The following is a 26,302-nucleotide window of genomic DNA, read 5'->3' as shown; positions in this document are numbered from 1 at the left end:
TTTTGATGTTGTTTCATGGCCACTACAGGAGAGCAAAGAGTCGGATATGAAATAATACACTTTTGCAATTTTCCGATGTTTCAATCAATACTTTGTTTCTTTTGTCTTTGTTTTGATAGATAATACATGCTGTTTCAATAGATGGGATTTATTGTTTCATTCTATACAGCGAAAAATGTTTCATGGTGTGATTCAATTGTGGTTCGGCATTTGAATAGCTGAAAGTGGATAATGGAACTGTTTCATATGGGATAAAACACAAATCTAGTGGTATTAGAAATATAGTCACGTAAGATCTATAATAGTTCGATCAGATGGTAAATTGAATAAATATTTTTAAAAAACCATAATTTAATGTTTTTCAAAAGTACTAAATATACTACGCTCACATGCTAGCATATACTAGTACTCATGCACGTGCAAAGCATGTTTCGATATATATATGTTGGTTAAGTCATTAGTTATATCCAAATAAATCTTAGAAACCACGTGACAAAGCTATGTTAGTTCATTTTGTTTCATATAAAATAATACTAAAACTAGAAAACATTGTTTTTATTTCACATTAGAAATATAAAAGCTTAGAATCATTATTTCTTCATTGCATATTAAAAGTGAACATAGCAGGTTGAATATAAGCCGGACATTATATTTAGATGCCACTACAATGATTACTTTTATGAGCATGAAATTAACGACGACAAGCATATATGCTTGTCGTCGTTGTCAATAACCAGTAGAGTGGCCTTTAAAGTAATTTTTTTCTCCTCCCAAAAAAAGTAAATTTCTTCTCAATCATAAAAAGATGGTTTGTCTAGTTAACGGAGAAGTACTATTCGAATAAACCGAAATCATTCAAAAATTAACCCAACCATCTGCATCTCCCATCCTAGTCACCGCTACACTATCAGAGTCCGATTATCCTAGCTATCGTTGCGGTATCAAATTAATGACAATGATGCCCTTGTGAAATTAACTTCCATTTTACCATCTAAAGCATAGATCAGGGTAAAATTATGTATTATCATAAGAGTGTAAAGAGGAATACAAACCATGCAACTTCTTGCTAATTTCTCAGTATAGGTATGTAGCAGTTACTTTCAAGTACCAATTTGTATGCATCTTATACATGAATGTTCTCATCACCCGAAAAAAGATAGTAAGCACCAAAATTTTCATCCCTGAGAATGAAGAGAATGGAATGTTCAACTACGCTAAATACTTCATGCTGCTGTCTCTAGCAATTTTAGTTGTTAATTTGAATACATGGGTAGCAATGGCTAGCGATCATTCTGACCTGCACTTTTTGCTGATGGAAAGGTTCACAGCATGCATAGTAGTAAGTAAATGTGCATAAAGAGAAGTAAGCATACTATGATTTATTTATAATGTATCTTTGCAGGTAAAGGACATAATGACCTTTGTCAATTATATATCCATAAATTTTGTACCTAGCCATTCTCCAATCTCTCTATGCAAATGAAATTGATCAGAAACAACATGCACACATAGATAGAAGCATACAGAACAACCAAATCTATTTGTGAATGAGAGAAAATTTTAGAAAAGGATTATTGGCTCTTCTGAAAAATCATTGGTTGCATCGAAAGAGCTTCTCTTCCTGCAAACAGTACGGCAATAGCATAATTAAATATTTTTTGTTCTTTATTAGCTCACTAATGGATGGACTAATATAGTAAAAGGGTGATTCTCCGCATGGTGACACAATATCGATGTGTATGCTTGATCCATGAGAGTAATTAGAATGCTTAGCAGTTAGCAGCTAGACATTTATACCAGAGCATGAGAAAATGGTAATGCAGTCAACACAGGCAAGCTCAATTGTCAAGTGCATTGGGCCATTACCTGCTTTCAGCTATCTTTTCCTAGCCATTTACGACTAAGGCCACCTCAATGGCTAGCCATTATGGTTGCATACATGCATAATTGCATAAACAAACAGAAAAATGATAGCCATCCCCTCACTCCTACATATAAATGTAAAATGAGATGGCTGAACAAAACCAAGAGAATAGTTAAACATACTTTAGAAGAGGACATTGCCAAATTAGACCTAAAAAGACAATAATTAGGACATAATTTTCAGATAGTGAAAACAAGCACTAATGCAATATTGGTGTTAAATATATTCCATGCTCTAAAACCAGGGATTGTCCATTATCTTTGTTTGCAAATCTGCATGTACCTCTGTTCAGTTTTCATTGATTTCCTAAAGCATGGGAAAATTTATAGGAGAGGACTACCATACCTGTTGAGATCATTAGTTCTGCAGCCACCAAATGAACTTGTTGCATATCACCATTTGGTTGAACTATATCAATGATTAATTAACAAACTTAGTGATGTCAAAGATGTAGAATGATCAAATTTTCTTTTATAAGAGCAAACTTGTCCCTCGATGTAGTGGATGAGCAAAATAAAATAAATTAAAACTATGGATTTTGAGGATCTTACATCCATGTATTGATTTTCCCTGCACTTATGATCAATTGCATGCTGTTGATCAATGGAGAATAATGAGATCCATTGCCGGGAGAGCAGCAGATGAAGCTATGGGCAGCTCACACAACGATCACAGTGTATATGTTACATCTCTTTACACACCTGCCGCCCCTGCTCACCCTTACCCACCACTTCTAGTTACCGCTGCAGCCACATACAGATGGATAAATACTGCATGTTGGCTTCTTCTTATCTCCGGTATTTTGTAAATCACACACACAAACAAAAAAAACAAATTAGCATGTGTATGAAGAAATCACAATGTTAACATTTTTGCACCTTATATATACAAAAAGAAAATTTAAAGAGCAGAAATCTATTTCCAGTACAGAGATGTAGAAGTATATTCACCATATTTTTGTCAGTGGAAGGATTTGTCATTCCCTCCAGCTCAATTGAAGCTCACCACAATTTCAGTTAGCTCAGAAATCATCTCAAGATTCCCAAGTACAATTTTCAAAGAAAAGATAGTCCAAACAATTTTTTGACATAGTCACCACGGTGACTGACTACCTCCCTACACAATCACTTGTTTTAGATAAATCCATATAATCACATTCATGTTGAGAACATATATTTTTAGACATAGTCACAACCGATTAAGTCCCTACATAATCGCATTCATGCATTAGAGAGACATTACCAGTTGACCATGTTTAAGAGAATTCATGGTTCGGTAAAACATATCTACATATGCCACGATATTTTCAATAGAAGTGCTTTCCATCAACCTGCAAAGCACCAACATCTCATCAGCAACCTAATCACCAGATCTAGTAGATGGAATCCACATGCTAAGAAAATGTTGTTGGTTGGCCAGGGTCACCACATCGCCACCTGCTTTATAGGTTGCAGTGAAGTTGTGCCAGATGAAGTTTGACGATGATGACAACAGAGGGTGAGCCAGTGCAGCCCATCAGAGGAAGAGATCACAGAGGAAATGACTTCAAGGAGGGAGGGAATCAAGCAAACCTTGCGATGGCGATGCTTTGAAGGAGTGCGGACGGAATCATGGAAGGCAAGTACAGCAGCAGCGACACCTTGGAGCAGTGGACCGCGATGGCCATGGCGGCGCCTTGGAGCAGAGGACAACAATCTTGGCCTGGAGCAGCGTAAAGAGATTGTTGTGGCAACACTTTGGAGGAGTGAATAGCGGCGGCGGAAGGGCAAACACGATGAGGAGGGCAACCGGCGGCGGACGGCGACGTGGGGACGGCCAGTGGCATGGGGTGTGGCCGGCGGCGGGCGGCGGCGTGGGGGCGGTAGCCGGGACCGTGGGTGCAGAAGGCGACGGGGCAGACACAGCATGGGGTGTGGCCGGCGGCGGGCGTCGGTGTTGGGGTGGAAGTCGGGACCGTGGGTGCAGCAGGCAGCAGGGCAATACGGCGTGGGGTGCGGCCGGCGGTGGGGAAGAGATGTCGTAGAGGGCGACATTGATGAAGATTGGTTAACGGCGTGGAGGGCGCACCTAGATGGATTGGTTAGAAGGTATGTCCTGTGTAGAATTGCAAGAGAGACATTTCAGATTGTTTTTAGGCTATTGGATATCTATATCTAACGGTGTAAAATTGATTAAGTCAATCCTGTGTACATATGTTAGGGTGACTATAGGAACTCATCCTTTTATATTAGTATAGATATAATGGTCCCTCTGCGTATGCAGGAAGTCAAGTGGTAGCACAGTATATCAAGCAACTATGGGGTGTTTCCCATCGAATATTTGGACACTTATTATAAATAGTAAACATATATTATTAATAAAACCTACCCATAACCTTGGGCTAATTCACGAGACGAATCCATTGAGCCTAATTAATCCATGATTAGCTTATGTGATGCTACAGTGAACATACTCTAATTATGGATTAATTAGGCTTAAAAAATCGTCTCGTGGATTACCACTCATTTATGAAATTAGTTTTTTTATTAGTCTATGTTTAATACTTCAAATTAGTATCAAACATCCGATGTGACATGAGGCTAAAAAAGCCCCATCTAAACGACCCCTATATATTGGATGGCGTGGATGGATGTGCTACAAATCAGATGGCAGGGATGGTGCACGATCTTTTGCGTACGATTGGGCACTCGATCCGTGGGCACCGGCTCAATATGTCCGGATGTAATTGTTTGTAACTTTATCTAATTCTAATATATTTATTATTTATTTTTATAAATTTCAATGCAATGATTAACCTATTTTGGAAAAAAATGTTTGTTCCAAAAATAATAAAGAATATTTTATTTTAAGACCGAATAAGTGCTTTAATTCACTCATATTTACCATTTTCATGTGTTTTTTCCTACCTGCATATTGACGGTTCTGATAGCAGACATCGTAACTTTAGTTGAGTTCGAATGTTCGATTCAGGCACTAAACAACATCAGGAATTCAGGATGCGATGTACGCGAAATGCCTCCGGTCTCGGGCCCTTCTCCTTCTAAAAATCTTTCCTAAAAACATCATATCAAATCTTTAAAAATTTAAATGGAACATTAAACATAAATAAAAATAAAAACTAATTACACAGTTTCGAGGAAAAATTGTGAGACGAATCTTTTAAACCTAATCATACACTAATTAGACTCAAAAGATTTGTCTCGGAGTTTTCAGACGGGCTGTAAAATTCGTTTCTTCATTCGTATGTGAAAACCCCTTCTAACATCAGTCAAACGTTTAATGTGACTCTTTTTTTTAAAAAAAATTGACAACTAAACCAGGGCCTCGATCCATTGATCCAACCATGCCAGTTTAGCATCTATCGACCTTACGGTTTGATCACCACCAAACCAAAATAGAGCTAACGAATCATCCATGTGGACGGACAACGAATCATCCACCAACCCAACTGGTGGGTGGGCTTTTCCACCAACATACAGTACAGAGAAGCCAACAACTATTGCCCCGTCACTGAGTTGCTGACCGTTCACCGTAGAAGAGTATTATAACTCTGTCCTAACAATATTTTTTTGAATCTATATTATTTATTTTAAAAATGTTTCAAGGAATTGTATTTTATAGTAAATGCATCTATCCATTTCATATTTAAAGACGTTCATAGACATTATCTATTAATCAACATCAACGTATATTAATCTTAAATATGTCTAGTACCCATGTCTCTTCCCTGCTTATGCCTGCAAGACGAAAATCAAAATTTTAACCTTAAATTTATACTTCCTCTTTTCAATTTTTAACTTGATATTGTTGACTTTTGGATTTATGTTTGACCATTCGTTATTTTTAAAATTTTGTCCAAATATATAAAATTATAAATTATATTTAAAATAAATCAAATCATAACCAAACATTCTATAATTATATAGCTTTTTAATAAGATGAATAATCAAATATAGATATAAAAGTGGCAATTAAAAGAAACAGGATGGAGCCGTTTATTTTGGTTTTTTCAGAGAAGTTTATTTTACAACGTTGGATTTTAGATTATAAGAATATATGTATAAATTTTTATTCTGAAAATAATTTTTGCTTATAAATTTACCATTTGTAATCACCCAAGGCACTGTAGCACCGTTTAAAAAGTTTACACATAGATATAAAAGTTTAAACTGTGCTTTCATGGACCGGCCCAAGGCACGATGGTCTGGCATGGCAGAAAGCACGGCACGACCCAACATGAATCGGGCCGGGCCAGCACGGTACGATCATGGGTCGGGCTTGGACCTGAAACACAAGCACGTCAGACGACATGGCACAGCATGATCATTGGGTCGACACGGCCTAAAAGAGACACGAAACATTCACGCCAGACCGATTATCTCCCTAGGACATGCTTTCACAATAGGCTAATTTTCTTTCTATCCTATTGGTCGTGTAACCATGAGTCCATCAGCGATTGAGGCCGCGTTCGGCCATACTTATAAATTAAGTAAGCCCCTTCATTTTCCACACGTACGCTTCCTGAACCAATAAACTGTGTACTTTTTACAAAAAAAATTCTATAGGGAAGTTATTTTAAAAAAATCATATTAATCTATTTTATATTTTTTAATAATTAATTAATCGTGTGTTAATATATTACTCCGTTTTTCATGCCAGGCATTAGTTAACTTATGCCTCCTTTGCCGAACGGGCCTGAATGTCATGTTAATGCTATATCCATGTGCCATACGACATGCCTGTCTCGTGGACATTATCATACACTCACATGGACGTGACCACTCTGTTGATCGGACGATTCCTCTGTTCGGCAATTCGACATGCCACGACATGCTGACTTAATGTCTTCACGCATAAATCACCGTAATATGACATGACTATACGGTAGCAGATCAGACAACCATTGCTGTGTTGGTACCGGCCTAAAGACCCCAAACTGACACGACGTACTTTTGGACTGTGCTTGTGCCATGACATCACCCTCACATATCGGCCTAGTACGATACGACACGGTGAATAAATCCGGCTAAGCCGACACGACTAATTTTGTCATGAAGATTGGCCGAGCCCAAATCCCAACCCTAGCTCTAGCCTAGATGAGGTTTCTTTATGGATGCTTTGTCACTCACATATAGACCCGAAATTTGCTGGACCATCAGTAACAAAAACACAATGCAGTGATGGTAGAGGACCCCAGTCCCTCTAGGCCCCACCGTGTGCAAATACACCGAAGACGCCACTTCGTCCGCCACGCCGACGGTCAGCGTCCACCTCCGCGTCAATCACGCGCCTTTCACCGTTTTTTTTTCCGACTGGTCGTCCGGTCCCACAGCTCCACTGACACCACGTACCTAGCCCCCACCTCGTCATAAAAGCGTTTCACCGCTGCGCGTCACGCGCGGCCTTCCCCTTTCGCGGCCCCCGAGGCCACGCATCCCACCGTCCGTGCCGCTTCATCCGACGGCCTACGCGGGTTACCGGTCGCCTCAGCCCAACCCCGACGAGGCAGTCACTCGCGCAGCTGCTGAGCGCTGCCGTCCGGGCACACAGGGTGGAGCGGTAAACCGTCTGGTCCACGCGCTGCCTGTCGCCCTCGGCCAGACGCCAAGCCGAACGGCGTTGCTGCGTGGAAGCCTTCCACGGTTCCACGGTTCCGCCTCTCCTCATCCCCCTTCTCCGCAGCGCCCAACCACCACCACCGCCGGAGGCCGAAGCCGCGTGGAGGGGGAGGCCGAGTCCAGATCGGAGCTGAGCCGTCCGCCCGCCCGCCCGCGCGCCCGCCGTGGGATGCCGTTGCGGTCCCCGGAGGTGAGGTAGCTCGACGCCTTTTTCGTATTCTAGGCCGGGGGTATTGAGGCGATGGCGGAGGATGGCGAGGAGAAGCTGCTCGCGACGGTGCAGCACATCGTGCAGACGCTGGGGAGCAGCGACACCATGACGGAGGACATCCTCAGGGTCTTCTCCAACTACGACGGCCGCCTCTCGCTCGACAAGCTCTACGCCGCGCGGACCGCGGCTGCGTCTGCGGCTGCTGGCGGCGGCGGAGTAGTAGGAGGGGGAGGAGGAGGGGAGCACTCGATGCCGGAGTCGCCGACGCTGCCGCCTCCGCCAGCTGCGGCGGTGTCGGCGGCCGCGGGGAGGCCGCCGCCGGTGACGTCGATGGAGCGGACCGTGCGCACCCTCGACCGCCAGATCTCGCAGTTCGTGGCGATGGACGGGCTGATTTGGGCGGACTCCGCCGACGCCGACGCGTTCCTTGAGGCGGTCGACGACCTCATCGGCACCGTGCAGGAGCTGGAAGCTGCGGGGACCAACCGCGGCCTGTTCGACCGCGCGGAAGAGCTGCTCAGCAGGTGCATGCTGCGGCTGGAGGATGAGTTCCGGGCGCTCATCGAGCGCCCCGATGACGCGGCCCCCACGGCGCCCGGCGGGTTCCGGTCGGACGGGAGCGACGACGACGAGGATTTCGGAGGCGGGGACGGCTACGGCGACGAGCCTATCCCAATCGCCAAGCCGGTGACGGACTACGATGTGGTGATCGACGCGCTCTCGCCGGGGTCGGTGGCGAACGTGCATCAGATCGCACGGAGGATGGTGGACGCGGGCTTCGGGCGAGAGTGCGCCGAGGTCTACGCTGCCGCGCGCCGTGGCTTTGTCGACGAGAGCGTTGCTCGCCTCGGCGTCCGCCCACGAACGGTTGAAGAGGTCCATGCCTCCACCTGGGAGGAGCTCGAATTCGACATCGCCCGGTGGATCCCTGCCTTCAACATGGTGTTCCGTATCCTGATTCCCAGCGAGCGTCGGCTTTGTGACCGCGTCTTTGACGGCCTCGCCCCATTTGGCGACCTCGCCTTTGTCGCTGCGGTGCGCACTCAGGCCGTACAGCTCATATCATTCGCCGACGCTATCTCTTCGTCCAGCCGTGCTCCTGAACGCCTCTTCCGAGTGGTGGACATGTACGAGGCTGTGCGGGACCTTCTACCTGACCTTGACCCGGTGTTTGCTGATCCCTATTCTGCAGCGCTCCGTGCAGAGGTCACAGCAGTATGCAACACTCTCGGTTCTTCAATCAAAGGCATATTCATGGAGTTGGAAAATCTCATCCGCCGCGATCCCGCTCGTGTTGCAGCCCAAGGCGGTGGCATACACCCCATCACTCGGTATGTCATGAACTATCTCCGTGCTGCTTGCGGGTCACGACAGACATTGGAAGAGGTGATGGAAGGTGACTTTGGCGCTGTTGGTGGAGTGGCTATTGCAGTTGACCCTGATCGTCCCACCTCATCGCTTGCTGTGCACATAGCATGGATCATGGATGTCTTGCACAAGAATTTAGATATAAAGTCGAAGATATACCGAGATCCACCACTTGCTTGTATCTTCTTGATGAACAATGGCAAGTACATCATTCAGAAGGTGAATGATAGTGAACTAGGCGTTTTACTTGGTGACGAGTGGATCAAACAAATGACAAACAGAGTGCGGCGTTGGAGCATGGATTACCAGCGGGTAACATGGGGCAAGGTCACGACTGTATTGCAGATTGGTGGTCCTGGAGTAGGTGCACTCCCTGCCAAGGCAATGATGCAAAAACTCCGGATGTTTAATACCTACTTTCAGGAGATCTATGAAGCACAATCAGAGTGGGTGATAGCAGATGAACAGCTGCGGGTGGATGTTAGGGCAGCAGTGGCGGAAGCTGTAATGCCAGTATATTCAGCCTTGATTTCTAGATTGAAATCGTCCCCTGAAACCAGGCATGACTTGTACATCAAATACACGCCGGAAGATGTTGAGGCATGCATCCAGCACTTGTTTGAAGGAACAGCTAAGTGATGTGTTATTCAATAAGCTGTGGTGCTGGTGTGCTGCACCTTGCAGCTTCTACTATGGGGTCTGCAGGTTTCTTTCATGGATCCTGGTGAATATCCAAGTCTCATTATTGTCAATTTTCATAGCTCAACCTTGCAGCTTGTATTGCTTGTAGTTTGGCCTCCATGAAGAAATCACGAGGTAAGAAAATGGTGTACAACTGTAGATGACTGCTGCAAGTGTATCAGTATCTGTGCCAAGTAGTAAGGTGATTATTTTGTAACAATATCAGGATTTTTTTTTCTTTTGTTTCAACTATTCCAGGTTAACCCTAAGTGTTTGTGTGTGACTTTCCGTATTTACTCTAGGAAGTTCTATGAAGTGCTCAAATCTTTGAAAAAAATGGTTTTGAGTTATTGTGACTTCGTATATGAGCCATTTCTATCATCGGAATATCTGTACCTTAAAATCGGATTTCAAATAATGAAATCCATGGGTGGAATATGACATTCATGCCAAAAAATTGGAAAATGTACAGTACAGGAAATGAAACAGAAGTTGGCTCGCAGCACTTTGGAATGCTGCATCCTGCCTCAATTCTTTTCAGAATGTGGAACTGGTTTTATCTTCTGCCAGATGTTTTGCAGGATGAGCTGGCGTGTTTCTGTTTACAAGTTCGCTGTTACGCATCAGACTTATGCTTGGAGAAAAGGTAAATGTAACATGTTTAGGTGTATAAAATTGTCAATATCAAAGCTTCTTCCGGATGAGTTGCCTCCATATTGTGAGGGCATACCACAAACTACTATCGATCCGTTTTATATTATAAATCTTTTTAGTTTTACTTAGATTTATGTTGTATATGTTTAGATTTATTAGCGCACATATAAATATATAAATTTAGTCACGAGTTTTAAGTCAAATGATATGGAATATAATATGGAACGGAAATAACATCACGTTACGACAGGCATAGCATAAGCTATCTGCAGATTCAGCTACAGAGCACAAAATTTGGAGAAAGATTCTGTTGATACTGACCTTAATCACTAACTATTTCCAAATTAACGTTGATGCATTTGTTCCATTGCTGCTATGCACATTACTGTTTCCTTGAAATAATCTTAATATCTCATCTCAGTGTAAGGATCGATGCTAATCCTGATAGCTATACATCGCAACGTACGGGGACGCAAAAGGAATCTGAGTCTATATTGAACAAGGTCCTAGAGGCTAAGAAAAGAACAATTGCTACTGCCTGAACCTGCTGGATCCGGCGGTTGACATGGTCCTCGGTGGCGCTGGCGCATCCTCGGCGCCGCCGTCGTTCACGTGCCACACGTCCTGGGCGCCCGGCACGGCGGCGTTCAGCCCGCCCTGGTCCTGCTGCTTCATGATGAGCACTGAGTACGGCGTGTCGAAGTCGGACGAGGCGAGGAGGTCGCCGATGACGCCGAGCTCCGGGCACTCGCTCCATTCCGACAGCCCGTTCGCCGGCATCACCGGGTACCACCTGTGCCGCATGCCGACGAGGACGAGTTCGTAGCGGGCCTCGTCGAGGCCTCTCAGTACGTGGACGATCCTCTCCATGTCGCCGACGAGCTCCTCCTGGACTCTGATGTTCCTGCTCCTCGACGCGAGCGCCTTCACCTCCTCGATGGCGCGGTTGTCGTTCCGCCGGTCCGAAGGGTCGTCCTTGATGCCCCGCGCCGGCAGGAACCGCATCACGCCCACCGTCACGCCCGGGTGGCGCGCCATGCGCATCGCGTAGGCCAGCGCCTCGCGGTCGTCGCCGCCGCCGAAGAAGAGGGCCGCGACGGCCGCGCCGAAGCCGTGGCCGGTCGCCGCCCCGTGCCCGCTCCTGTTCCTCGACGACGTCGAGTGGTCTTGCACTGGCCCCGGGATGAAAGAGCACAGGCCGACGCTCCCGGCGTTGCGGTCGACGAACACCGCGACGGAGCACGGCGCGACCTCCAGAACCTTGCGGTTCACGACGCGGAGGCCCACGGCGGCGCGCACGCCTCCGGCGAGCATGTGGCGCTTGTGGTAGTGGAGGAGGATGAGCGACGTTCGCTTCTCGACGGCGAGGCGGCACACCTCGTCGTGCATGGAGGAGTAGGGGGAGATGGTGGTGAAAGGATGCACGGCGACGGCGCCCTCGGGGTGCCGGAGCTCGTGCTGGAAGAAGGCGTTTATGATACGGTCGGAGTCGGTCGACGGCGGCGCGTTGCTCGAGCGGGACGCGTTGTGGCGGAGCTTGTGGGGGATGAACACCGGCGCGGAGCGGCCGGCGATCTCGACGAGCTGGAGAAGGTAGAGACTGAGGGGCGTCTGGGGCGTCGCGTTCGACGCTTCGAGCACGGCGAGCGTGCCAGGGACGTGCGACTGGTCGTGGACACAGGCAAGGATCCGCAGGTTGGCGTCCGCCTTGAGGTGCTGCACCGTCCGCCGCTTGTACACGGCGTAGCGCCGCGCCGGGTCGTACAGCCAGCCGGCCACCGGCACCGACACCGCCGTGATCGCCACCGACAAGCACATCAGGATGCTGAACGTGTTCTTGCCGATGAGCTGCAACGAAATCAAACTTAAACCCGTCAACGTCAATGGCCTAAATGCCTAATGAAAATTTCTTCTCGCGATCGGGGAATGGACGAATGGTAAATCACCTTATTGGTCAAGAAGAAGTCGAAGGTGATGACCTCGACGATGCCCTTGGAGTTCATGAAGAGGCTGAGAGAAACGGCGTCGCGGAGAGGGATCTCGAGGTACAGCGACGACACCATGACGCCGACGAGCTTCCCTACCCAGGCGAGGAACACGACGAGCTGCAGCCTGCCCCAGTGCATGCGCCACACGTCGGTGCTGAGCCCGGTCATGGCGTAGTAGAGCGGCAGGATCAGGCCGGACACCATCGCCTCGATCTTTTCCCCGAGAGCCGTGCCGAGCGGCGGGCCGTCGGGGATCGCCAGCCCCAGCATCAGCGCGCCGTGGAACGAGTTGGTCCCGATGACGTCGCTGCAGAAGCCGACGAGGAGGACGATGAGGAGGAAGACGAACACGTAGGTCTCCTCCACCGGCTTGCCCGGCGGCGTGCGCTCGATCACCCGGAGCGCGACGGGGCGCACCACGAACAGTATGGACGCGGCGAGCACGGCCACCGAGAGGAAAGCCCAGATCGACGTGGCGGGCGACACGAGGAACGCCTCGGCGAGGACGTACACCACCATGATGATCCACGCGATGCCGTCCGTGGTCATCGACGCCGACATGGCGATGCGGCCGAGGTCCGAGTTGAGGAGGCTCAGCTCCGACAGGATCGGCGACAGCACCGCGAAGGACGTGACGGAGAGCGAGGCGGCGAGCGCGAACAAGAACGTGGACCGCCTCGACACGTCGGGCTCCGTCGCCATGGCTTCGCCGGAGGAGCCCGCGCCGGTCATGGCCAGAGGGAGGAGGAAGCCTGAGAGGCCAATGACCATGCCCTTCCTGCCGGAGCGGACGACGAGCGTGGGGTCCATCCGCACGCCGATGAGGAAGATGACGTACATGAGGCCGAACGTCGCCACCGTGTTCAGCACCGCCTCGCCTCTCGCCGGGAACACCGCCTCCCTGAACCCCGTGTGCCGCGACAGCACGGACGGCCCAAGTATAATGCCGCCCTGAAACGGATGCGCCAAGATCAATCATGTCGATGTCACCGTGGCAGGTAATCAAGGATGGGGGAAGCGCGAGTGTTGGACGTGCCATGATCTCGGACACGACGCGAGGCTGCTTCAGCGGCTTGAGGAGGAAGTAGAGGACGCGTGTGACGGCGACGATGAGGACGAGCTGCACGCCGAGCAGCGGAAGTGACGAAGCGAGCGGGCTGCCGCCCTGGAAGATGTTCCGGCCGGTGCCCGTGGTCTGCGGCACGACGTAGCAGTCGATCTTGTCCATGATCTCCGGCGACCCCACGGCGTCCGCCTCCGCATCTGCGCCTGCCGGCGTCGCTGGGGGCAATGGCACGGTGACCACGCCACCTGTTCTCCTTGCTCTCCGCCCGCCTCGTCAGGCTGCCTATTCCATGGCAGTTTGCAACGTGGAGGGAGGAGTGATCGGAGGGCGAGAAGAGAGGAGAAATCAATGACATGTCAAAAAGGTTTTAAGGTTTCCTAGCCTTGAGAGTATATCGTACTCAGTTTTTTACAGTTAATAATAGTCAATCTAAAATTGGTTTAGTCATTAGTGTAGTTTTACTGTGACTTGTGCTATGAACAGTCTAGTACTATATTGTATTGGACCACGTATTATCATCACTATGATTTTTGTGATAGTTATTTGAGGAATACACAAATGATTTAACCACCGCAAAACAGTTAAAAATTTGCTGCAGAGAGATTGGAGGTTGAAATTTTATATAGAATTTTCTTTTCCATGGAACACACCGTTGAAGAGCTTAGAAATCTTGAGTGTGAAATTCTCAAATCCATAATTGGAAATAAGGAGGTTCTAAATTTAATATACGAAGTTCTGCGACCAAATGAAAAAGAAAAAGAGAATCATCCTGGTACGTATCAATAGTAGTTAAGTTGATATACTAACAGACATATCTTTTCGTATTTTTGCTATTTATCAAACGTTTAATTTTTCTTCTTCTGTTCACATGCGCGCAATGCATAGGGGGCTTGGAGGAGGGGACGTGTATGAGATTTTTGACTTATGTGCATGTCTTTAGATTATCATTCAACGGCCGACTAGATTTAATTGATGAAATTAAAATTTTTAAACGTTTGATCAATAGACGGACTCATCTTTTCGCTTATATTTATACTTATAAGCTAAAATTTAAATTTTTAAGCTAAAATTTAGAGTTGATTTTTGTGTTTTTTTCATCGTGCTTTATTTTTTAACATGCATATAAAAATTTTATTCATAAATTATTTTTTATTTATAAAATATGTCGTTTGACTTTTAAAAAAAAAACCAAACAATCACCCCTAAAAATAAATATGGCCCATGAACTTTGTAAATATAAACGATCCATATCAATTCTACTATGTAGATAACATTGTAAAGCACCTTTTCACTGAATTACTGGTCTCAATTCTAACTATTTACATGTGAATGCTCTCAGTTCTACTTGGCAAAATGCGCAGACAAAGACTGATGGTTATCAGTGAAGCAAAACCAAGCTAAGGTTAACTCACCTACTAGAAAATCTGTCACCAAAAGAAACATGTATAGATGGTTCATGGCTGCCAATCTGCCATATTTGCCAAGTCAGTCCGTCATAGCAGAGACCACAGCGGCGAGTCGAAGACGTCATCGTCCAGCTGCTCAACCTGGCAATCCTCAGTCTTCACAGCATCGAGCTCGAGGTACATGGCGATGTCATCCAAACACTGGAACATCCCCTGCGCTGGCCAAGACGCGGCATCCCATTCCCAGTGGCGCGCCTTCGTCTCCGTGCCGCCGGCACCACCCTGCATCAGGGGCAGCACCGCCGGCTTCACCGCATGCTCCTCCTCGAAGACCGCGGCCGGGACGGCGGCGGCAGAAGAACAGCACGGGGCTTCACGTTGCTCCGGCGCGACGGCGGCGGCAAGAGGGCTGGATGCCGGGAAGTTGAGGACGGCACGGTTCCCGAGGATGGCCGCGGCGGCCTTGTCGTACGCGAGGGCGGCGTCGACGGCGCTGTCGAACGTGCCCAGCCAGTGCCGCTTGCCGCGGTTGGGCTCGCGGATCTCGGAGACCCACTTGCCCCACCGGCGCTGCCGCACGCCGCGGTAGCTGTTTGGACACCTCTTCGCTCGCGGAGCCCGCCGAGCACCGCCGGCGTCGGGCGTGTCGCTGTTCTTGGCGTGAGTTTGCTTCTTCCTGGGCACGCTGCACGTGAACAAGAGAATAATGCATCTCAGAACATTTCAGGTGGTTTTTTCAATAGAAAAGGGGAACTGAATATTTATAAACGTAGAGTAATTTCTGAATAAAACTTTTATACATATGTTTTCAGTGATTTAAAAGGAAAGAATAAAAGTAAATTATAATGTCAAATAATCAAATTTAATATTAAATTTTTAAATTTTGTCTAGGTAGGATATGGCTAATCGCTCTGGTAATTTACTCACTATCGCTGTTACACTAAGAAATTAGAGTATCTCCAAGAGAATGCTAATATTTTGCTATTCAAAAATTTGTATTGGGTTTATCTAAAAAATATTAGGCATAAAAATTACACACTCCTTTAGCAGAAATCATAAAATGAATAATTTGTATTAGGAACTCATATTTTTTCCTAACTTTAGGATACAATTGAGATAATTTTAGTTATGACTAAATATTTTCTAGTTCAATTCCCAAAATTTAGTTTTAGAGATTAAGTTTAAACATCTCTTGGAGATACTTATCTAGCTGGATTGCAAATGTGCAACAGAACAAACTCCTGAATTTGGGAACTATCCCAAGGCCCAAGCAGAGGTCCAATCACTGTTACATTGCTGTCGATCTTATTTCAGTTTGATTACTCAGGAGATTAGGGTCGATCCTTATCTATCTCTTCGGTGGAAATTTTTCTAGGTAATGTAACCTATAGCAACAAGGGGACATAAGCAGAAAACTCGATTTTTTCTTTCCAGAAATCAAATTGTAGTGACTCCCAACCTGTTTTTCACTATGAACACATCTAGTTCCAAAGTAAAATTTGACTATCAAGTAACAAAAACACACTTCTACCCATTTTTGAGCCTTGTCTCAACAAAAAGGGTCAAAATTATACGTCCTACGAAATTCACAGTTATGAAACCCTTGCACTACACTAGTCCTGCACCAATCCACACATTTAGGTATTCAGTTAGGTTTATATATCTGATCAATAATTTTACGGTTTTTAAGGAGGTACCAAGAGTAACTAAATTTTTAGTGTAAAATTTAATATCTTATAATATCTAAGATAACAAGAGATATCAAAATTTACGTAGAAAAATTGCTCATATCCGATACGACCCGCGATGATGTCCTAGCCATATTTCTGAATTCCCCGGCCGCCCGCACAGCTTCTAAACCACCCGTACCTCTGAAAGTCTGAATACGCACGCGATCACTGCATCACGCCGTCAAAAACCGAAACCTTACCTCGGCGATGGAAGCAGCGTCGCTGGCTCCTTCTCCACCTCCACCCCCTCGCTCGTCATCCCCACGGCAGCTGCTTCTCGATCTCCTACCGCCATCCTCGCGAGCCGACCAAACACAAACCCCCTCCGGGCTCCGGCCGTACGTCTCCTGCTCCTGCTCAACCCAACTCCTCCGGACCTGGACACCACGAGATCGAACGCCTGAGACTTCACTCACCCAGATGAGCGTCGCCACATTTCCAGAGAAAGAGACCATAAATATCCAAACTTGGTGCGCAAGGCAGAACAGCGGGAAGGTTCCAGGAGATGGCGGCGCGCTCTGGAACGAACGGCCTCTCGTCTTCTTCCTTCATTCTTCTTCTCCACTCCACTCTCCGGGAGCAACGCCTGCTGCGGTGTGTCATGTGTCATGGCAGGTGGGCCCACCGGTGGGCGTGGGCCCGTCGCTTTCTTCGCCGCCAAGTTCGGAAGTTCCTGCTGCATTGACGCGGCGTTTGACTTGGGGTCTGTTTGGGCAGCTTTTCTTCAAAGCTACTTATAGCAGAAGCTGTCTTAAACGGTTTACGACATCTTAAGTTCTGTAATTACAGATTCTGTAAAATAAATTATGAATCCAGAATGAAGAAGCTAGGTTTAATAGCTTTTTCAGATTTACAGAAGTTAACTACCAAACAGCTGCTTCTGAGAATCTAAAACTCCCTGAAACAGACACTTGGTCACCCCACATTTCCTTGTCGTGAAGCGACTTTTATAATTTTTAATTTTATTTAATAAATAATTTACAAAAATATTTTTTTTCTAAAATTTATAAATCTACCCTCAGACCGCCCTTCTAGGAAAGGTGACATGGCAGATGGTAGAAAGGAAGCTAGGGACTAGCGACGATGACACGACGGCAATTTTGTAATTTGCCCCCTTGCCGAGGACAAAGGGCAAATTATAAAATTAGCGCTTGTCCAGGACTTTTCGATTGAACCGGAGTTTAATACATATATGTAATATGCTCGTGTGAAGGTTTGACCTTACGTCTTTAGAATAGAATTGGGGGACAATGACCATTAAGACAATGTAGCACTTGTGATTAAATAATTACATACGTTATATATATACGTATCAAACCGCGGTTTAATCAAAAAGTTCTTGACGCGTGTGACAATTTTATAATTTGTCCCTTGTTGTCCTCTGTAAGGGCGGCAAGGGGCAAATTGTAAAATTATCACCGCGCCATCATCGTCCATCCCCGACTCCCTCCCGCCGTCTAACCCGTCACCTTTTCGCCCTTTAGAAAGGCGGTAGGAGGTCAGACTTATAAATTTTGAAAAATAATATTTTTTAAATTATTTATTAAATAAAATTAAAAATTAAAAAAAATTCGTTGTCGAGCGACGCCTCGCGACAGGCCTAGAGCCCACTAGGACTAGTGGGCCACTGGGCCAAACAGGTATAATAGGCTGGGCTGGCTTACGACGGCCCATTTGTTACACGTGACAGCACAATCAAACACATGGTTAAATAGTCAGCCTGCTGGCTTAGTGTAGTTGAGACTCTTAAAATTTATTTAATTAATTTATTAGTATCATTTTTTTGTGGTGACGTGATGGCAGGTAAACTTGTACTACCATGCACGTCCGATATTTCTGTAGTTATCCAATGGATACGAGATCTGATTGTGGTTTGTTCTTCCAATGGAGCAGGGGTTGATGACGGCCACGGAGGAACGGTTCAATATCAATCAGGTTTGGGATCGATCATGGCGACCTCTAAAAAAAGAAAGAAAACTTCCGTTGCGAGGAACATGTCTGAACTTTCAGCTCGCACATATTGTAATGCAGAGATTAGTGTAATATAAAAAAGATCTTCTGTTATCACCTGCTGCTACTATATTATAAGGTGTTCATATGGCCCTTTCTGACTTTGTGGTGCTCATCACGCATAAAAAAGAAAGGCAAAAGAAACCCGATTTGTTTCAGATTCAGCAGAAACCGCCAAGGTTACAGATTATCTTTCTATGGTTATTACCTGGGCTGATATTGTAGTGTCATTGTTTTCTCGACCAAGATATTCTATTTTTTTCGTTGTGAACCCATTGTATTTTGCTTCGGGCGTTTTCTTCTGACGTGCTCTTTGCGCATTGAATCCGCACCGGTTGTCTCGATTGGACTATACTTTTCTCTATGGGATTGAAAGAAACATCGCAGTAGTACGTTGTTTGGTTGTTCGAGTTTTCCTTTTTAAGTTTTTACCATGCCAAGGGTGCTATTGACCTTAGGTCTTGTTTAGTTGGCAATTTTTTTAAAAAAACATCATATCAGATATATACGGACACACATTTGAAGTATTAAATGTAGTCTAATTACAAAATAAATTATAGATTCCGCCAAAAAACAGCGAGACAAATCTTTTGAGCCTAATTAACCCGTCATTAGCATATGTGGGTTACTGTAGCGCTTATGGCTAATGATGTACTAATTAGGCTCAAAAAATTCGTCTTACGATTTTCTCTATAACTGTATAATTAATTTTTATTTCATCAATGTTTAATGCTTCATTTAGATGTCTAAAAATTCGATATGATGTTTTTGGAAAAAAAATTTGGGAAGTGAACGGGCCCTTTTGACTATTTACTTTTACGAAACAACCTCGTTGTGAATTTGTGGCGTCATGGGATCCAGCGGATAATTTACCACTTTGTGAAGAATACTGTATCATCTTTTTGGGTATAGAATTTGGTATATAACGTGAGTTTTTTTTTATGTATCACAAAGTTTATCATTCTAAATTCAAAGCAAATGGAAGCGCAACTCTATCATCGTATCACTGCTGTTCTGTCAGAGCACCATTGCATCGCACAACTTACCATGTTCATGGTGCAGATGTACAGAAACCAAACGGAGTGGTTAACTTCTTTCTCCAGTTCCTCTCTTCTTCCCTTCCTGATGTCTATGGGGATCCAGTAGGCAGGGTGAAACCTCCACACTGGGTCTGTCCTTGGGACCATCTACTTATTGTCTTCCTAATATAAAGACAGTGTTTTCTCCTAAGTTAAAACCAATATAGACCTCAACAAATACTATTATACAAAAATATCTTTGTTATACATCACGTATTTGATATTTTTTTCTTGAGGAAGAAGGGGGTGAAGGAGAGCAAGGGGGAATCACACATTTTTTTTTTATCTTCGTATCTCTCGTCGGCGAGCCATAAACTCTGTAGAAAACTAACATATTAGGTTTTGGGGTCGTCATTGGGGGCAAGGGAGTTGATGTTCCTTTGTTTAGAGGGGTGGTCGATAGAGTGAAGCCCTAGTGATGGACGGTGTTGGCGGCAAGGTAGCATCCAAAGTGGTTAGGAGGCAAGAATGATGATGGCGTCTGGAGAGAAGGCATAGGGAGGGGGTGAGATCTAAATCAAGAGGCAGTGTCGAGAAAAGAAGACAAGAACGAAGGTTAGGGGTATATCCATAAATCTCAAGGAGTCCATATTTTGACTTATTCATTCAAGACAACGGCATATTTGTAAACAAAATATTATTTACATGTTTTTAGACACCTAAAAGCAAAAGCTAAAAGATAAACTATGATTAAAAAACTATAAAATCAACTCTAAAATTAAGGTTAAAAATTTAAATTTGGGCTTATAAATATAAACATAAATAAAAAAAATGAGAGCAATGGGTAGAGAACCACGTACTGGGATTTGGAAAAAGGGAATAATTTAAGTGTATGGACTTTTTTATCATCCTTAAAAGTATCTTGAGATATGTTACTTCAAGGTTTAAATATATCTTAAAGGTACTAGACTTTTACACTATAAAATGTGATAATTTAAGATAATTTTTTAAGGATGGTAAGAAAATTCCAAGTGTATATACTCTGTTCCAAAACTCTAAAACTTTTGGTGCCTCAAAGTATTTTTCAAGAATAATAAAAAAACCCAAAGCATACATTTCACGTTATAAATCCGAATGTGGTATATGTTCATATTTATAGCTAGAAATTGGTTGTTTTCTAAGTGGACGACGTACATCGAGTGCAAAATCAACAAAGGCTCAAATTATGGTACACAAGATCCTGCAAGAATCTTGATACAAGCCAAGACGACACAGCTTCTCTCTCTTTTTTATTTTTTTTAAGTATGCGCGCGCGGCGCCGCTATCCAGGAGGTGCAGGCTGCAAGGGACCCGGGGCCGCGCGGCGGTAGCGTTTGCGAAACGGACGAATCCCACCGCGGGGGGGGGGGGGGGGGGGGGGGGGGGGGGGGGTGCACGCCTCTGTTCATCAGATCAGGCTCTCCTCCGCTCGCTGGTTCGTTCGTTCCGCCGATCGAGTGGAAAAAGCGGAAATTCGTCTCCGGCGTTTCCGCGGCGCGACGGGAGACGACGACGGGCCGGGACCCCCGCGCGCCTGCACGTCACGTTTGGCCGAACGGTACGGTTTTGTTGAGCGACCAACGCTTGGCGCGCGGAGGTTTCTCAGCAAGAAGCCAAGAACACGACGAGGCGCCGGCGCCGGCGCCAAGGTGGTGGTGTGGTTAGCCGTACGTCTTGGCTGCCCGTTGCCTTGGCCTACCAAGCTCCGCGGGGGGTTTTCACTTTCCACCCTTCTGCGTGTTTGTTAGCAGGTGAGAGAAAGAGTGGTACATCGCAGGTCGTGACAGGGGGAATATATGTACAAGACATCGATAGACAGATGCTCCATCGGTTTTCTTTTTTAATTTGCCACCATTAACTTTTAAATATTTAACATAAAAAATTAAACATGACTTATAATTTTGCATAGTTACACAAAAATATGAATATGATGAACTAGCAAACATATATATTCAAAAGTGAATAGTATAAAATAAAATAAATTAGAGGGAGTACCAATTTTCTTAAGTAGGTGTAAATAAGTAGTTGAGATCATTGGTTCTATTTTTTTTCCATATGAAGAATACATTACGAAGGGAACTCGTAGCATCGATTGTCAGATACATCTCCTCTTGGTCAGTTTTCATAGACTACATTTTGTAGAGTAACTATAGTAGTTTATGTTTTGCCAAAGCTATGTTAATTCGTGGTGAAATTCTGGTATTTACTTTAAGCATATCTGGGTTTAAGATTTTCGTCTTGTCTGATCCCGGCATTTCTGATTATCGATACCGCTTAGTTTCAGATGAAGTGTTTCAAATTCTCCTTAGGAGGTTACAATTAGGCGCATGTATACTGTTAGGGTTTTGGCATCTCTAACTTCCTCTCAGAGTCTCCTTAAAAAGGGACAAGAAGGAAATGATGATAGCTACTTGGTTAGGCAATTTAGCATAGTTTAATTTCTAGTTTTGATACGCATTTGTATTTATGGTTAATTATTTTTTTAGTGGTCAGTATCACACCGGTCAACGACGAGATGTCCATAGTGATTCCATTGATATTAAGATATGCCTCCAAATGTGCTCATAACATAGAATATTCATGTAAATACTTTTACGATAAACACCATGTTGCACTATATTGTTAGGATAATACTATCAATACAATAGATCGGGACAACATATCTAACACAAAACACTAGGTATTATAATTTGTTTCACAAAACCCCATAATTTAGGACAAAATGTTTCAACGAGTACATAAAAAGGTTATACTATCGATAACTAACACATGTTGAACATGCGGCTAATGTGTATATTTACTTAAAAAATATAACATACTATTTTTTAAAAAACTATTATGCACAAATTATTAGCCAAATATATATATTTTTGAGGAGGGTATTTTACCCAGCCTCTATATCCGGTTAAATATGTGCAGTCATTTTTTAAAATTTGGGAACTTAGCCCAAGTAGGAAACATAGTCTCTCAAATAACTCAATCTGAAATTAATGCTCTAATGGAGATTGAACCCATGAACTTGGGTGCTACTCAAGTCACTGTAACCACTAGACTATTTCAGATTGGGTTATTTGAGGGACTAAGTTTCCTACTTGGACTAAGTTTTTCAATTTTTTTTAAAAAAATGGCCGCATATATCCGATTGCATACAGAGGCCTGGTAAAAATAGCCAAATATATAATATAAGCTTAAATGCGGCCTTTCTTAAAATATTTCGTCTCAAAACATATGGTCTTTTGGAACAAATCAATGCACGTGAGGTTTTGTGTTACGTATGTCTCTGGACCTAGGGTTTTGTGAAATTTACTAATTTGAAAAAGAAGAACAAGTTGGCAGTAATTTTCTATTTTTACTATGGACTTGTTCAAAACTTGGGTGAACCAAAAAAAGTGGTTTCTGGAAACAAATGGCGCGGAAGATATTTGCTCAACAATAAGAAAGCAGCATTTGCCAACACGGACAATCAGCTAATACAATCTCCCCGGATCACTCTCAGTGGCCCATCGTGCAAACACCACCCAAGGCACCCAACAAGTAAATAACAATGACGAACATTACCTCCAATCCCGTTCTGACGAGCAACAAGTGGCCGAATTGATCTACCAAAAACAAGCCTGTCATTCCAGATACACGCCTCACCTTTATCAATCCTTCTCCCCTTTTCTTTTGGCACGAGTCTTCACAAGAACCCCTTTGGCTCCACATTTGCAATCTCATTCTTTTTCTTACATCTACCCCCAACAAGTTGGCACATAAACAAGAACAAAAGCCTTGACAAAAACACCCTCATTACTATATTTTAATTATTCCCTCAATGGTACATCACTTTCTCTGAATTCTACTTTGACCCTTCTTGGTGCCCCTTTCTCCAACCAACCAGCCAGGCCTCCGTTAGAGCAGGTACAATAGCAGGCTATAAACTAGATATAAACATATTTTAAAGAGATAAGAGATGAGAGAGAAGAGTACCGAGCTACTAATTATAGCCAGCTGTAACATGAGACCCAAGACGCGATGTGTGTACGATATATGGGATCATGTATTAATGTTTTACATGTAACTATTATATGAATTGGCTATTAGAAAATTTAGAGCTAGTAGTTGGCTAAACTATTGAACTTGCTCTTCGCTACACCCCTCTTTCCTCCATTCCACCCATTGGAAACAAGCTGCAGAGCCCAAACCACCATATCTTTTTTTTCTCTCTCTCTCTTTGTCCTTGATGATGGACAAAAACTATCCCAAAGGACCCCAACTCTCCCAAGTGACCCTAAACCACTTGCTCCAAGTTGCAAAAACCACAGTAACAAATGGCAAGTGTAATTGAGTAAGTTGTCAAGTTGTGTGACCACCTCAGTATTGGTTAGCTGGTTGGGTGATTTGCTTCCAGGTATATAAGCAGCCAGAGCTGTCTAGTGCTCTCTCTCTTGTGTGAAAAATAAAAGAACCAAGAACCTGAGAGAGTGGCTGTATAATGCCGTACACCACCGCGCCACGGCCGTCGCCGCCGCAGCACAGCCGGATCGGAGGCTGTGGAGGTGTGGGAGTGTTGAAGGCAGCGGCGGCGGGGGCGCACGCGGCGTCGTGCGTGGCGGTGCCGGCGGAGGTGGCGAGGCACCACGAGCACGCGGCGGGCGTGGGGCAGTGCTGCTCGGCGGTGGTGCAGGCGATCGCGGCGCCGGTGGACGCGGTGTGGTCGGTGGTGCGGCGGTTCGACCGGCCGCAGGCGTACAAGCACTTCATCCGGAGCTGCCGCCTCCTGGACGGCGACGGCGGCGCGGTGGGGTCGGTGCGGGAGGTGCGGGTGGTGTCGGGCCTCCCCGCCACCAGCAGCCGCGAGCGGCTGGAGATCCTCGACGACGAGCGCCGCGTGCTCAGCTTCCGGGTCGTCGGCGGCGAGCACCGCCTCTCCAACTACCGGTCGGTCACCACCGTGCACGAGGCCGCGCAGCCGGGTGGCGGTGCCACCGGCCGCGGCGCCACCACCGTCGTGGTGGAGTCCTACGTTGTGGACGTGCCCCACGGCAACACCGCCGACGAGACGCGCATGTTCGTGGACACCATCGTCCGGTGCAACCTCCAGTCGCTGGCCCGCACCGCCGAGCAGCTCGCCCTCGTCGCGCCGCCTAGCTAGCCAATAGCCTTTCCTCTCCCTCCTCCTGCCTGACCTGACGTGATCACCGGCAAGCACCGGCCGGCTCGCGCGCCGGTTTTTTTTCCGGGAGGTCGACGCTTCTTATCGCTTCTTGACTTCTTCTCGTGTTTGGCTCTTTCGATGGTAGATCGATCAGCGTTTGGTTTCTAGTTTGTATTTTTTTCCCCTTCTCTTCTTTGCTCGTTGACAACACAAAGTACAAATCATTTGTGTGGGTGCTGCCTGATTAACTATTGTTCATACACATGTAGTACAACTCTTATTACTAGCTATATATTTCTAGTTTGCTGCACCTCTTTCCCTAGCTAATGTTATTACTGGATCATTGTTAGTGCCTAATCATCTTTCTTCAATGTCAGTTTCCTGCAGCCAAATTTGAGATAAGAGTAGGTGGTTAATTTAGTGTGCTTAATTAGGAACAGTTGTTCAGATGGAATGCACATGGAGGTGTGTTTAATTGCAGGGGTAGTGACCAAACATTTTAGTCGACCCTTGTTTATGTTGGAATAGTGAGGGGGCATGATAGCTAATCGTGACCTGGCTGCTAGTTAAAGTATCTAATCTTTGTTGTATATGTGTTTGCTTATCACTACTGAATCATGCATGCATGAATGGTATGTCAGAACTAATAAGGTCCATTGCCGATCTAATCATAGTACTGCTCCTTATGTTCTGAAATATAAATACTTTTATATATTTTTCGAAATGAATATGGATATAGCGAGAAATGAACCTAGATGTTCAGATTCATTTCGAGAAACTATCATATATCATTACCAGGATTCAGAGTTTCAGCCCTAATAGTTTTCAGGCACAGTTGCTTCTGCTAAATTAAAGAACAATTTGGCCACCTGTATATGTATGCCTCCCTGTCAAGATCATTATCTTAATCGTCTGACTTTGTGTGTGTATATATAATACTTCTTCCTAAAACTTTGAGAGTTCAGACATTTTATTCAGAGTTCTCAGGTAGTCAGATGCCATCCGTGGAATGCTGGTCTACGGCTAAACTATACATTTGTAAATCTCGATGCTAACCTCACTACTAAGAGCAAGTTCAATAGTATAGCCAACTACTAGCTCTAATTTATTTATAATCAATCTAATAGTCAATTCATACAATAGTTACCTACAAAACATTAATACATAGTTCCACATGTCATACACATATTTTGTCTTGGAGCTCGTGTGCAGCTAGCTATAAATTAGTAGCCCACCTCTCTTCTTTCTCCCCTCTTATCTTTTTAAAATATGTTTATAGCTGACTTATAGCCTGTACCTGCTCTAAACTCCATCCTGCTCACACTCACGCTGCACATTGCTGTGTTGAAACCAATGGCTATAGAGAGAGAGCGAGAGAGATAGAGATGAGAGAGCAAGGGCATGGCCAAGCAAATAGGAGTAGAAAGCTACAGACACTGGCAGAGTGTTCA

General features: G+C 45.1%; 4 protein-coding genes across 4 annotated transcripts; 2 read left to right on the top strand and 2 right to left on the bottom strand.

Annotated features, from left to right (window-relative positions):
• The first annotated feature begins 7,516 nt into the window (after positions 1–7,516).
• LOC102721645 (exocyst complex component EXO70B1) lies at positions 7,517–10,100 on the top strand. Its single transcript, XM_006654473.3, has one exon. It carries the CDS (start codon positions 7,784–7,786, stop codon positions 9,758–9,760), a length of 1,977 nt encoding a protein of 658 aa, XP_006654536.2. The 5' UTR covers positions 7,517–7,783; the 3' UTR covers positions 9,761–10,100.
• A 749-nt stretch (positions 10,101–10,849) lies between these two features.
• On the bottom strand, positions 10,850–13,807 carry LOC102721364 (cation/H(+) antiporter 15-like). Its single transcript, XM_040524261.1, has 3 exons — positions 13,481–13,807; positions 12,403–13,395; positions 10,850–12,304 (listed from the first exon to the last, which is right to left on the bottom strand). The coding sequence occupies exons 1-3, from the start codon at positions 13,670–13,672 to the stop codon at positions 10,988–10,990; spliced, it is 2,502 nt and encodes an 833-aa protein (XP_040380195.1). The 5' UTR covers positions 13,673–13,807; the 3' UTR covers positions 10,850–10,987.
• Positions 13,808–14,736: 929 nt separating this feature from the next.
• Positions 14,737–17,179, bottom strand: LOC102719391 (dehydration-responsive element-binding protein 2D-like). The gene is made up of 3 exons (XM_006655340.3): positions 17,099–17,179; positions 16,847–17,023; positions 14,737–15,601 (listed from the first exon to the last, which is right to left on the bottom strand). Exons 2-3 carry the CDS (start codon positions 16,939–16,941, stop codon positions 15,004–15,006), a joined length of 693 nt encoding a protein of 230 aa, XP_006655403.2. The 5' UTR covers positions 16,942–17,023; positions 17,099–17,179; the 3' UTR covers positions 14,737–15,003.
• Positions 17,180–24,141: 6,962 nt separating this feature from the next.
• LOC121054473 (abscisic acid receptor PYL4-like) lies at positions 24,142–25,499 on the top strand. The gene has a single exon (XM_040524326.1). It carries the CDS (start codon positions 24,189–24,191, stop codon positions 24,846–24,848), a length of 660 nt encoding a protein of 219 aa, XP_040380260.1. The 5' UTR covers positions 24,142–24,188; the 3' UTR covers positions 24,849–25,499.
• Positions 25,500–26,302: the final 803 nt, after the last annotated feature.

Source organism: Oryza brachyantha, chromosome 5 (assembly GCF_000231095.2).
Source record: "Oryza brachyantha chromosome 5, ObraRS2, whole genome shotgun sequence".
Classification (NCBI taxonomy): Eukaryota; Viridiplantae; Streptophyta; class Magnoliopsida; order Poales; family Poaceae; genus Oryza; species Oryza brachyantha.
The sequence above is the reverse complement of the archived record's forward strand: the minus strand, read 5'-3'. Positions and strand labels throughout refer to the sequence as shown.

Bases quoted from the DNA above. Each gene is read 5' to 3' on its own strand.
- LOC121054473 (XM_040524326.1), top strand. From the start codon at position 24,189: ATGCCGTACACCACCGCGCCACGGCCGTCGCCGCCGCAGCACAGCCGG.
- LOC102719391 (XM_006655340.3), bottom strand. From the start codon at position 16,941: ATGGCGGTAGGAGATCGAGAAGCAGCTGCCGTGGGGATGACGAGCGAG. The intron at 15,602-16,846 runs GTAAGGTTTCGG...GTTCACGTGCAG, and splicing joins ACGCTGCTTCCATCGCCGAG to CGTGCCCAGGAAGAAGCAAA.
- LOC102721645 (XM_006654473.3), top strand. From the start codon at position 7,784: ATGGCGGAGGATGGCGAGGAGAAGCTGCTCGCGACGGTGCAGCACATC.
- LOC102721364 (XM_040524261.1), bottom strand. From the start codon at position 13,672: ATGGACAAGATCGACTGCTACGTCGTGCCGCAGACCACGGGCACCGGC. The intron at 13,396-13,480 runs GCACGTCCAACA...CATCCGTTTCAG, and splicing joins GCGTCGTGTCCGAGATCATG to GGCGGCATTATACTTGGGCC. The intron at 12,305-12,402 runs GTGATTTACCAT...ATTTCGTTGCAG, and splicing joins ACTTCTTCTTGACCAATAAG to CTCATCGGCAAGAACACGTT.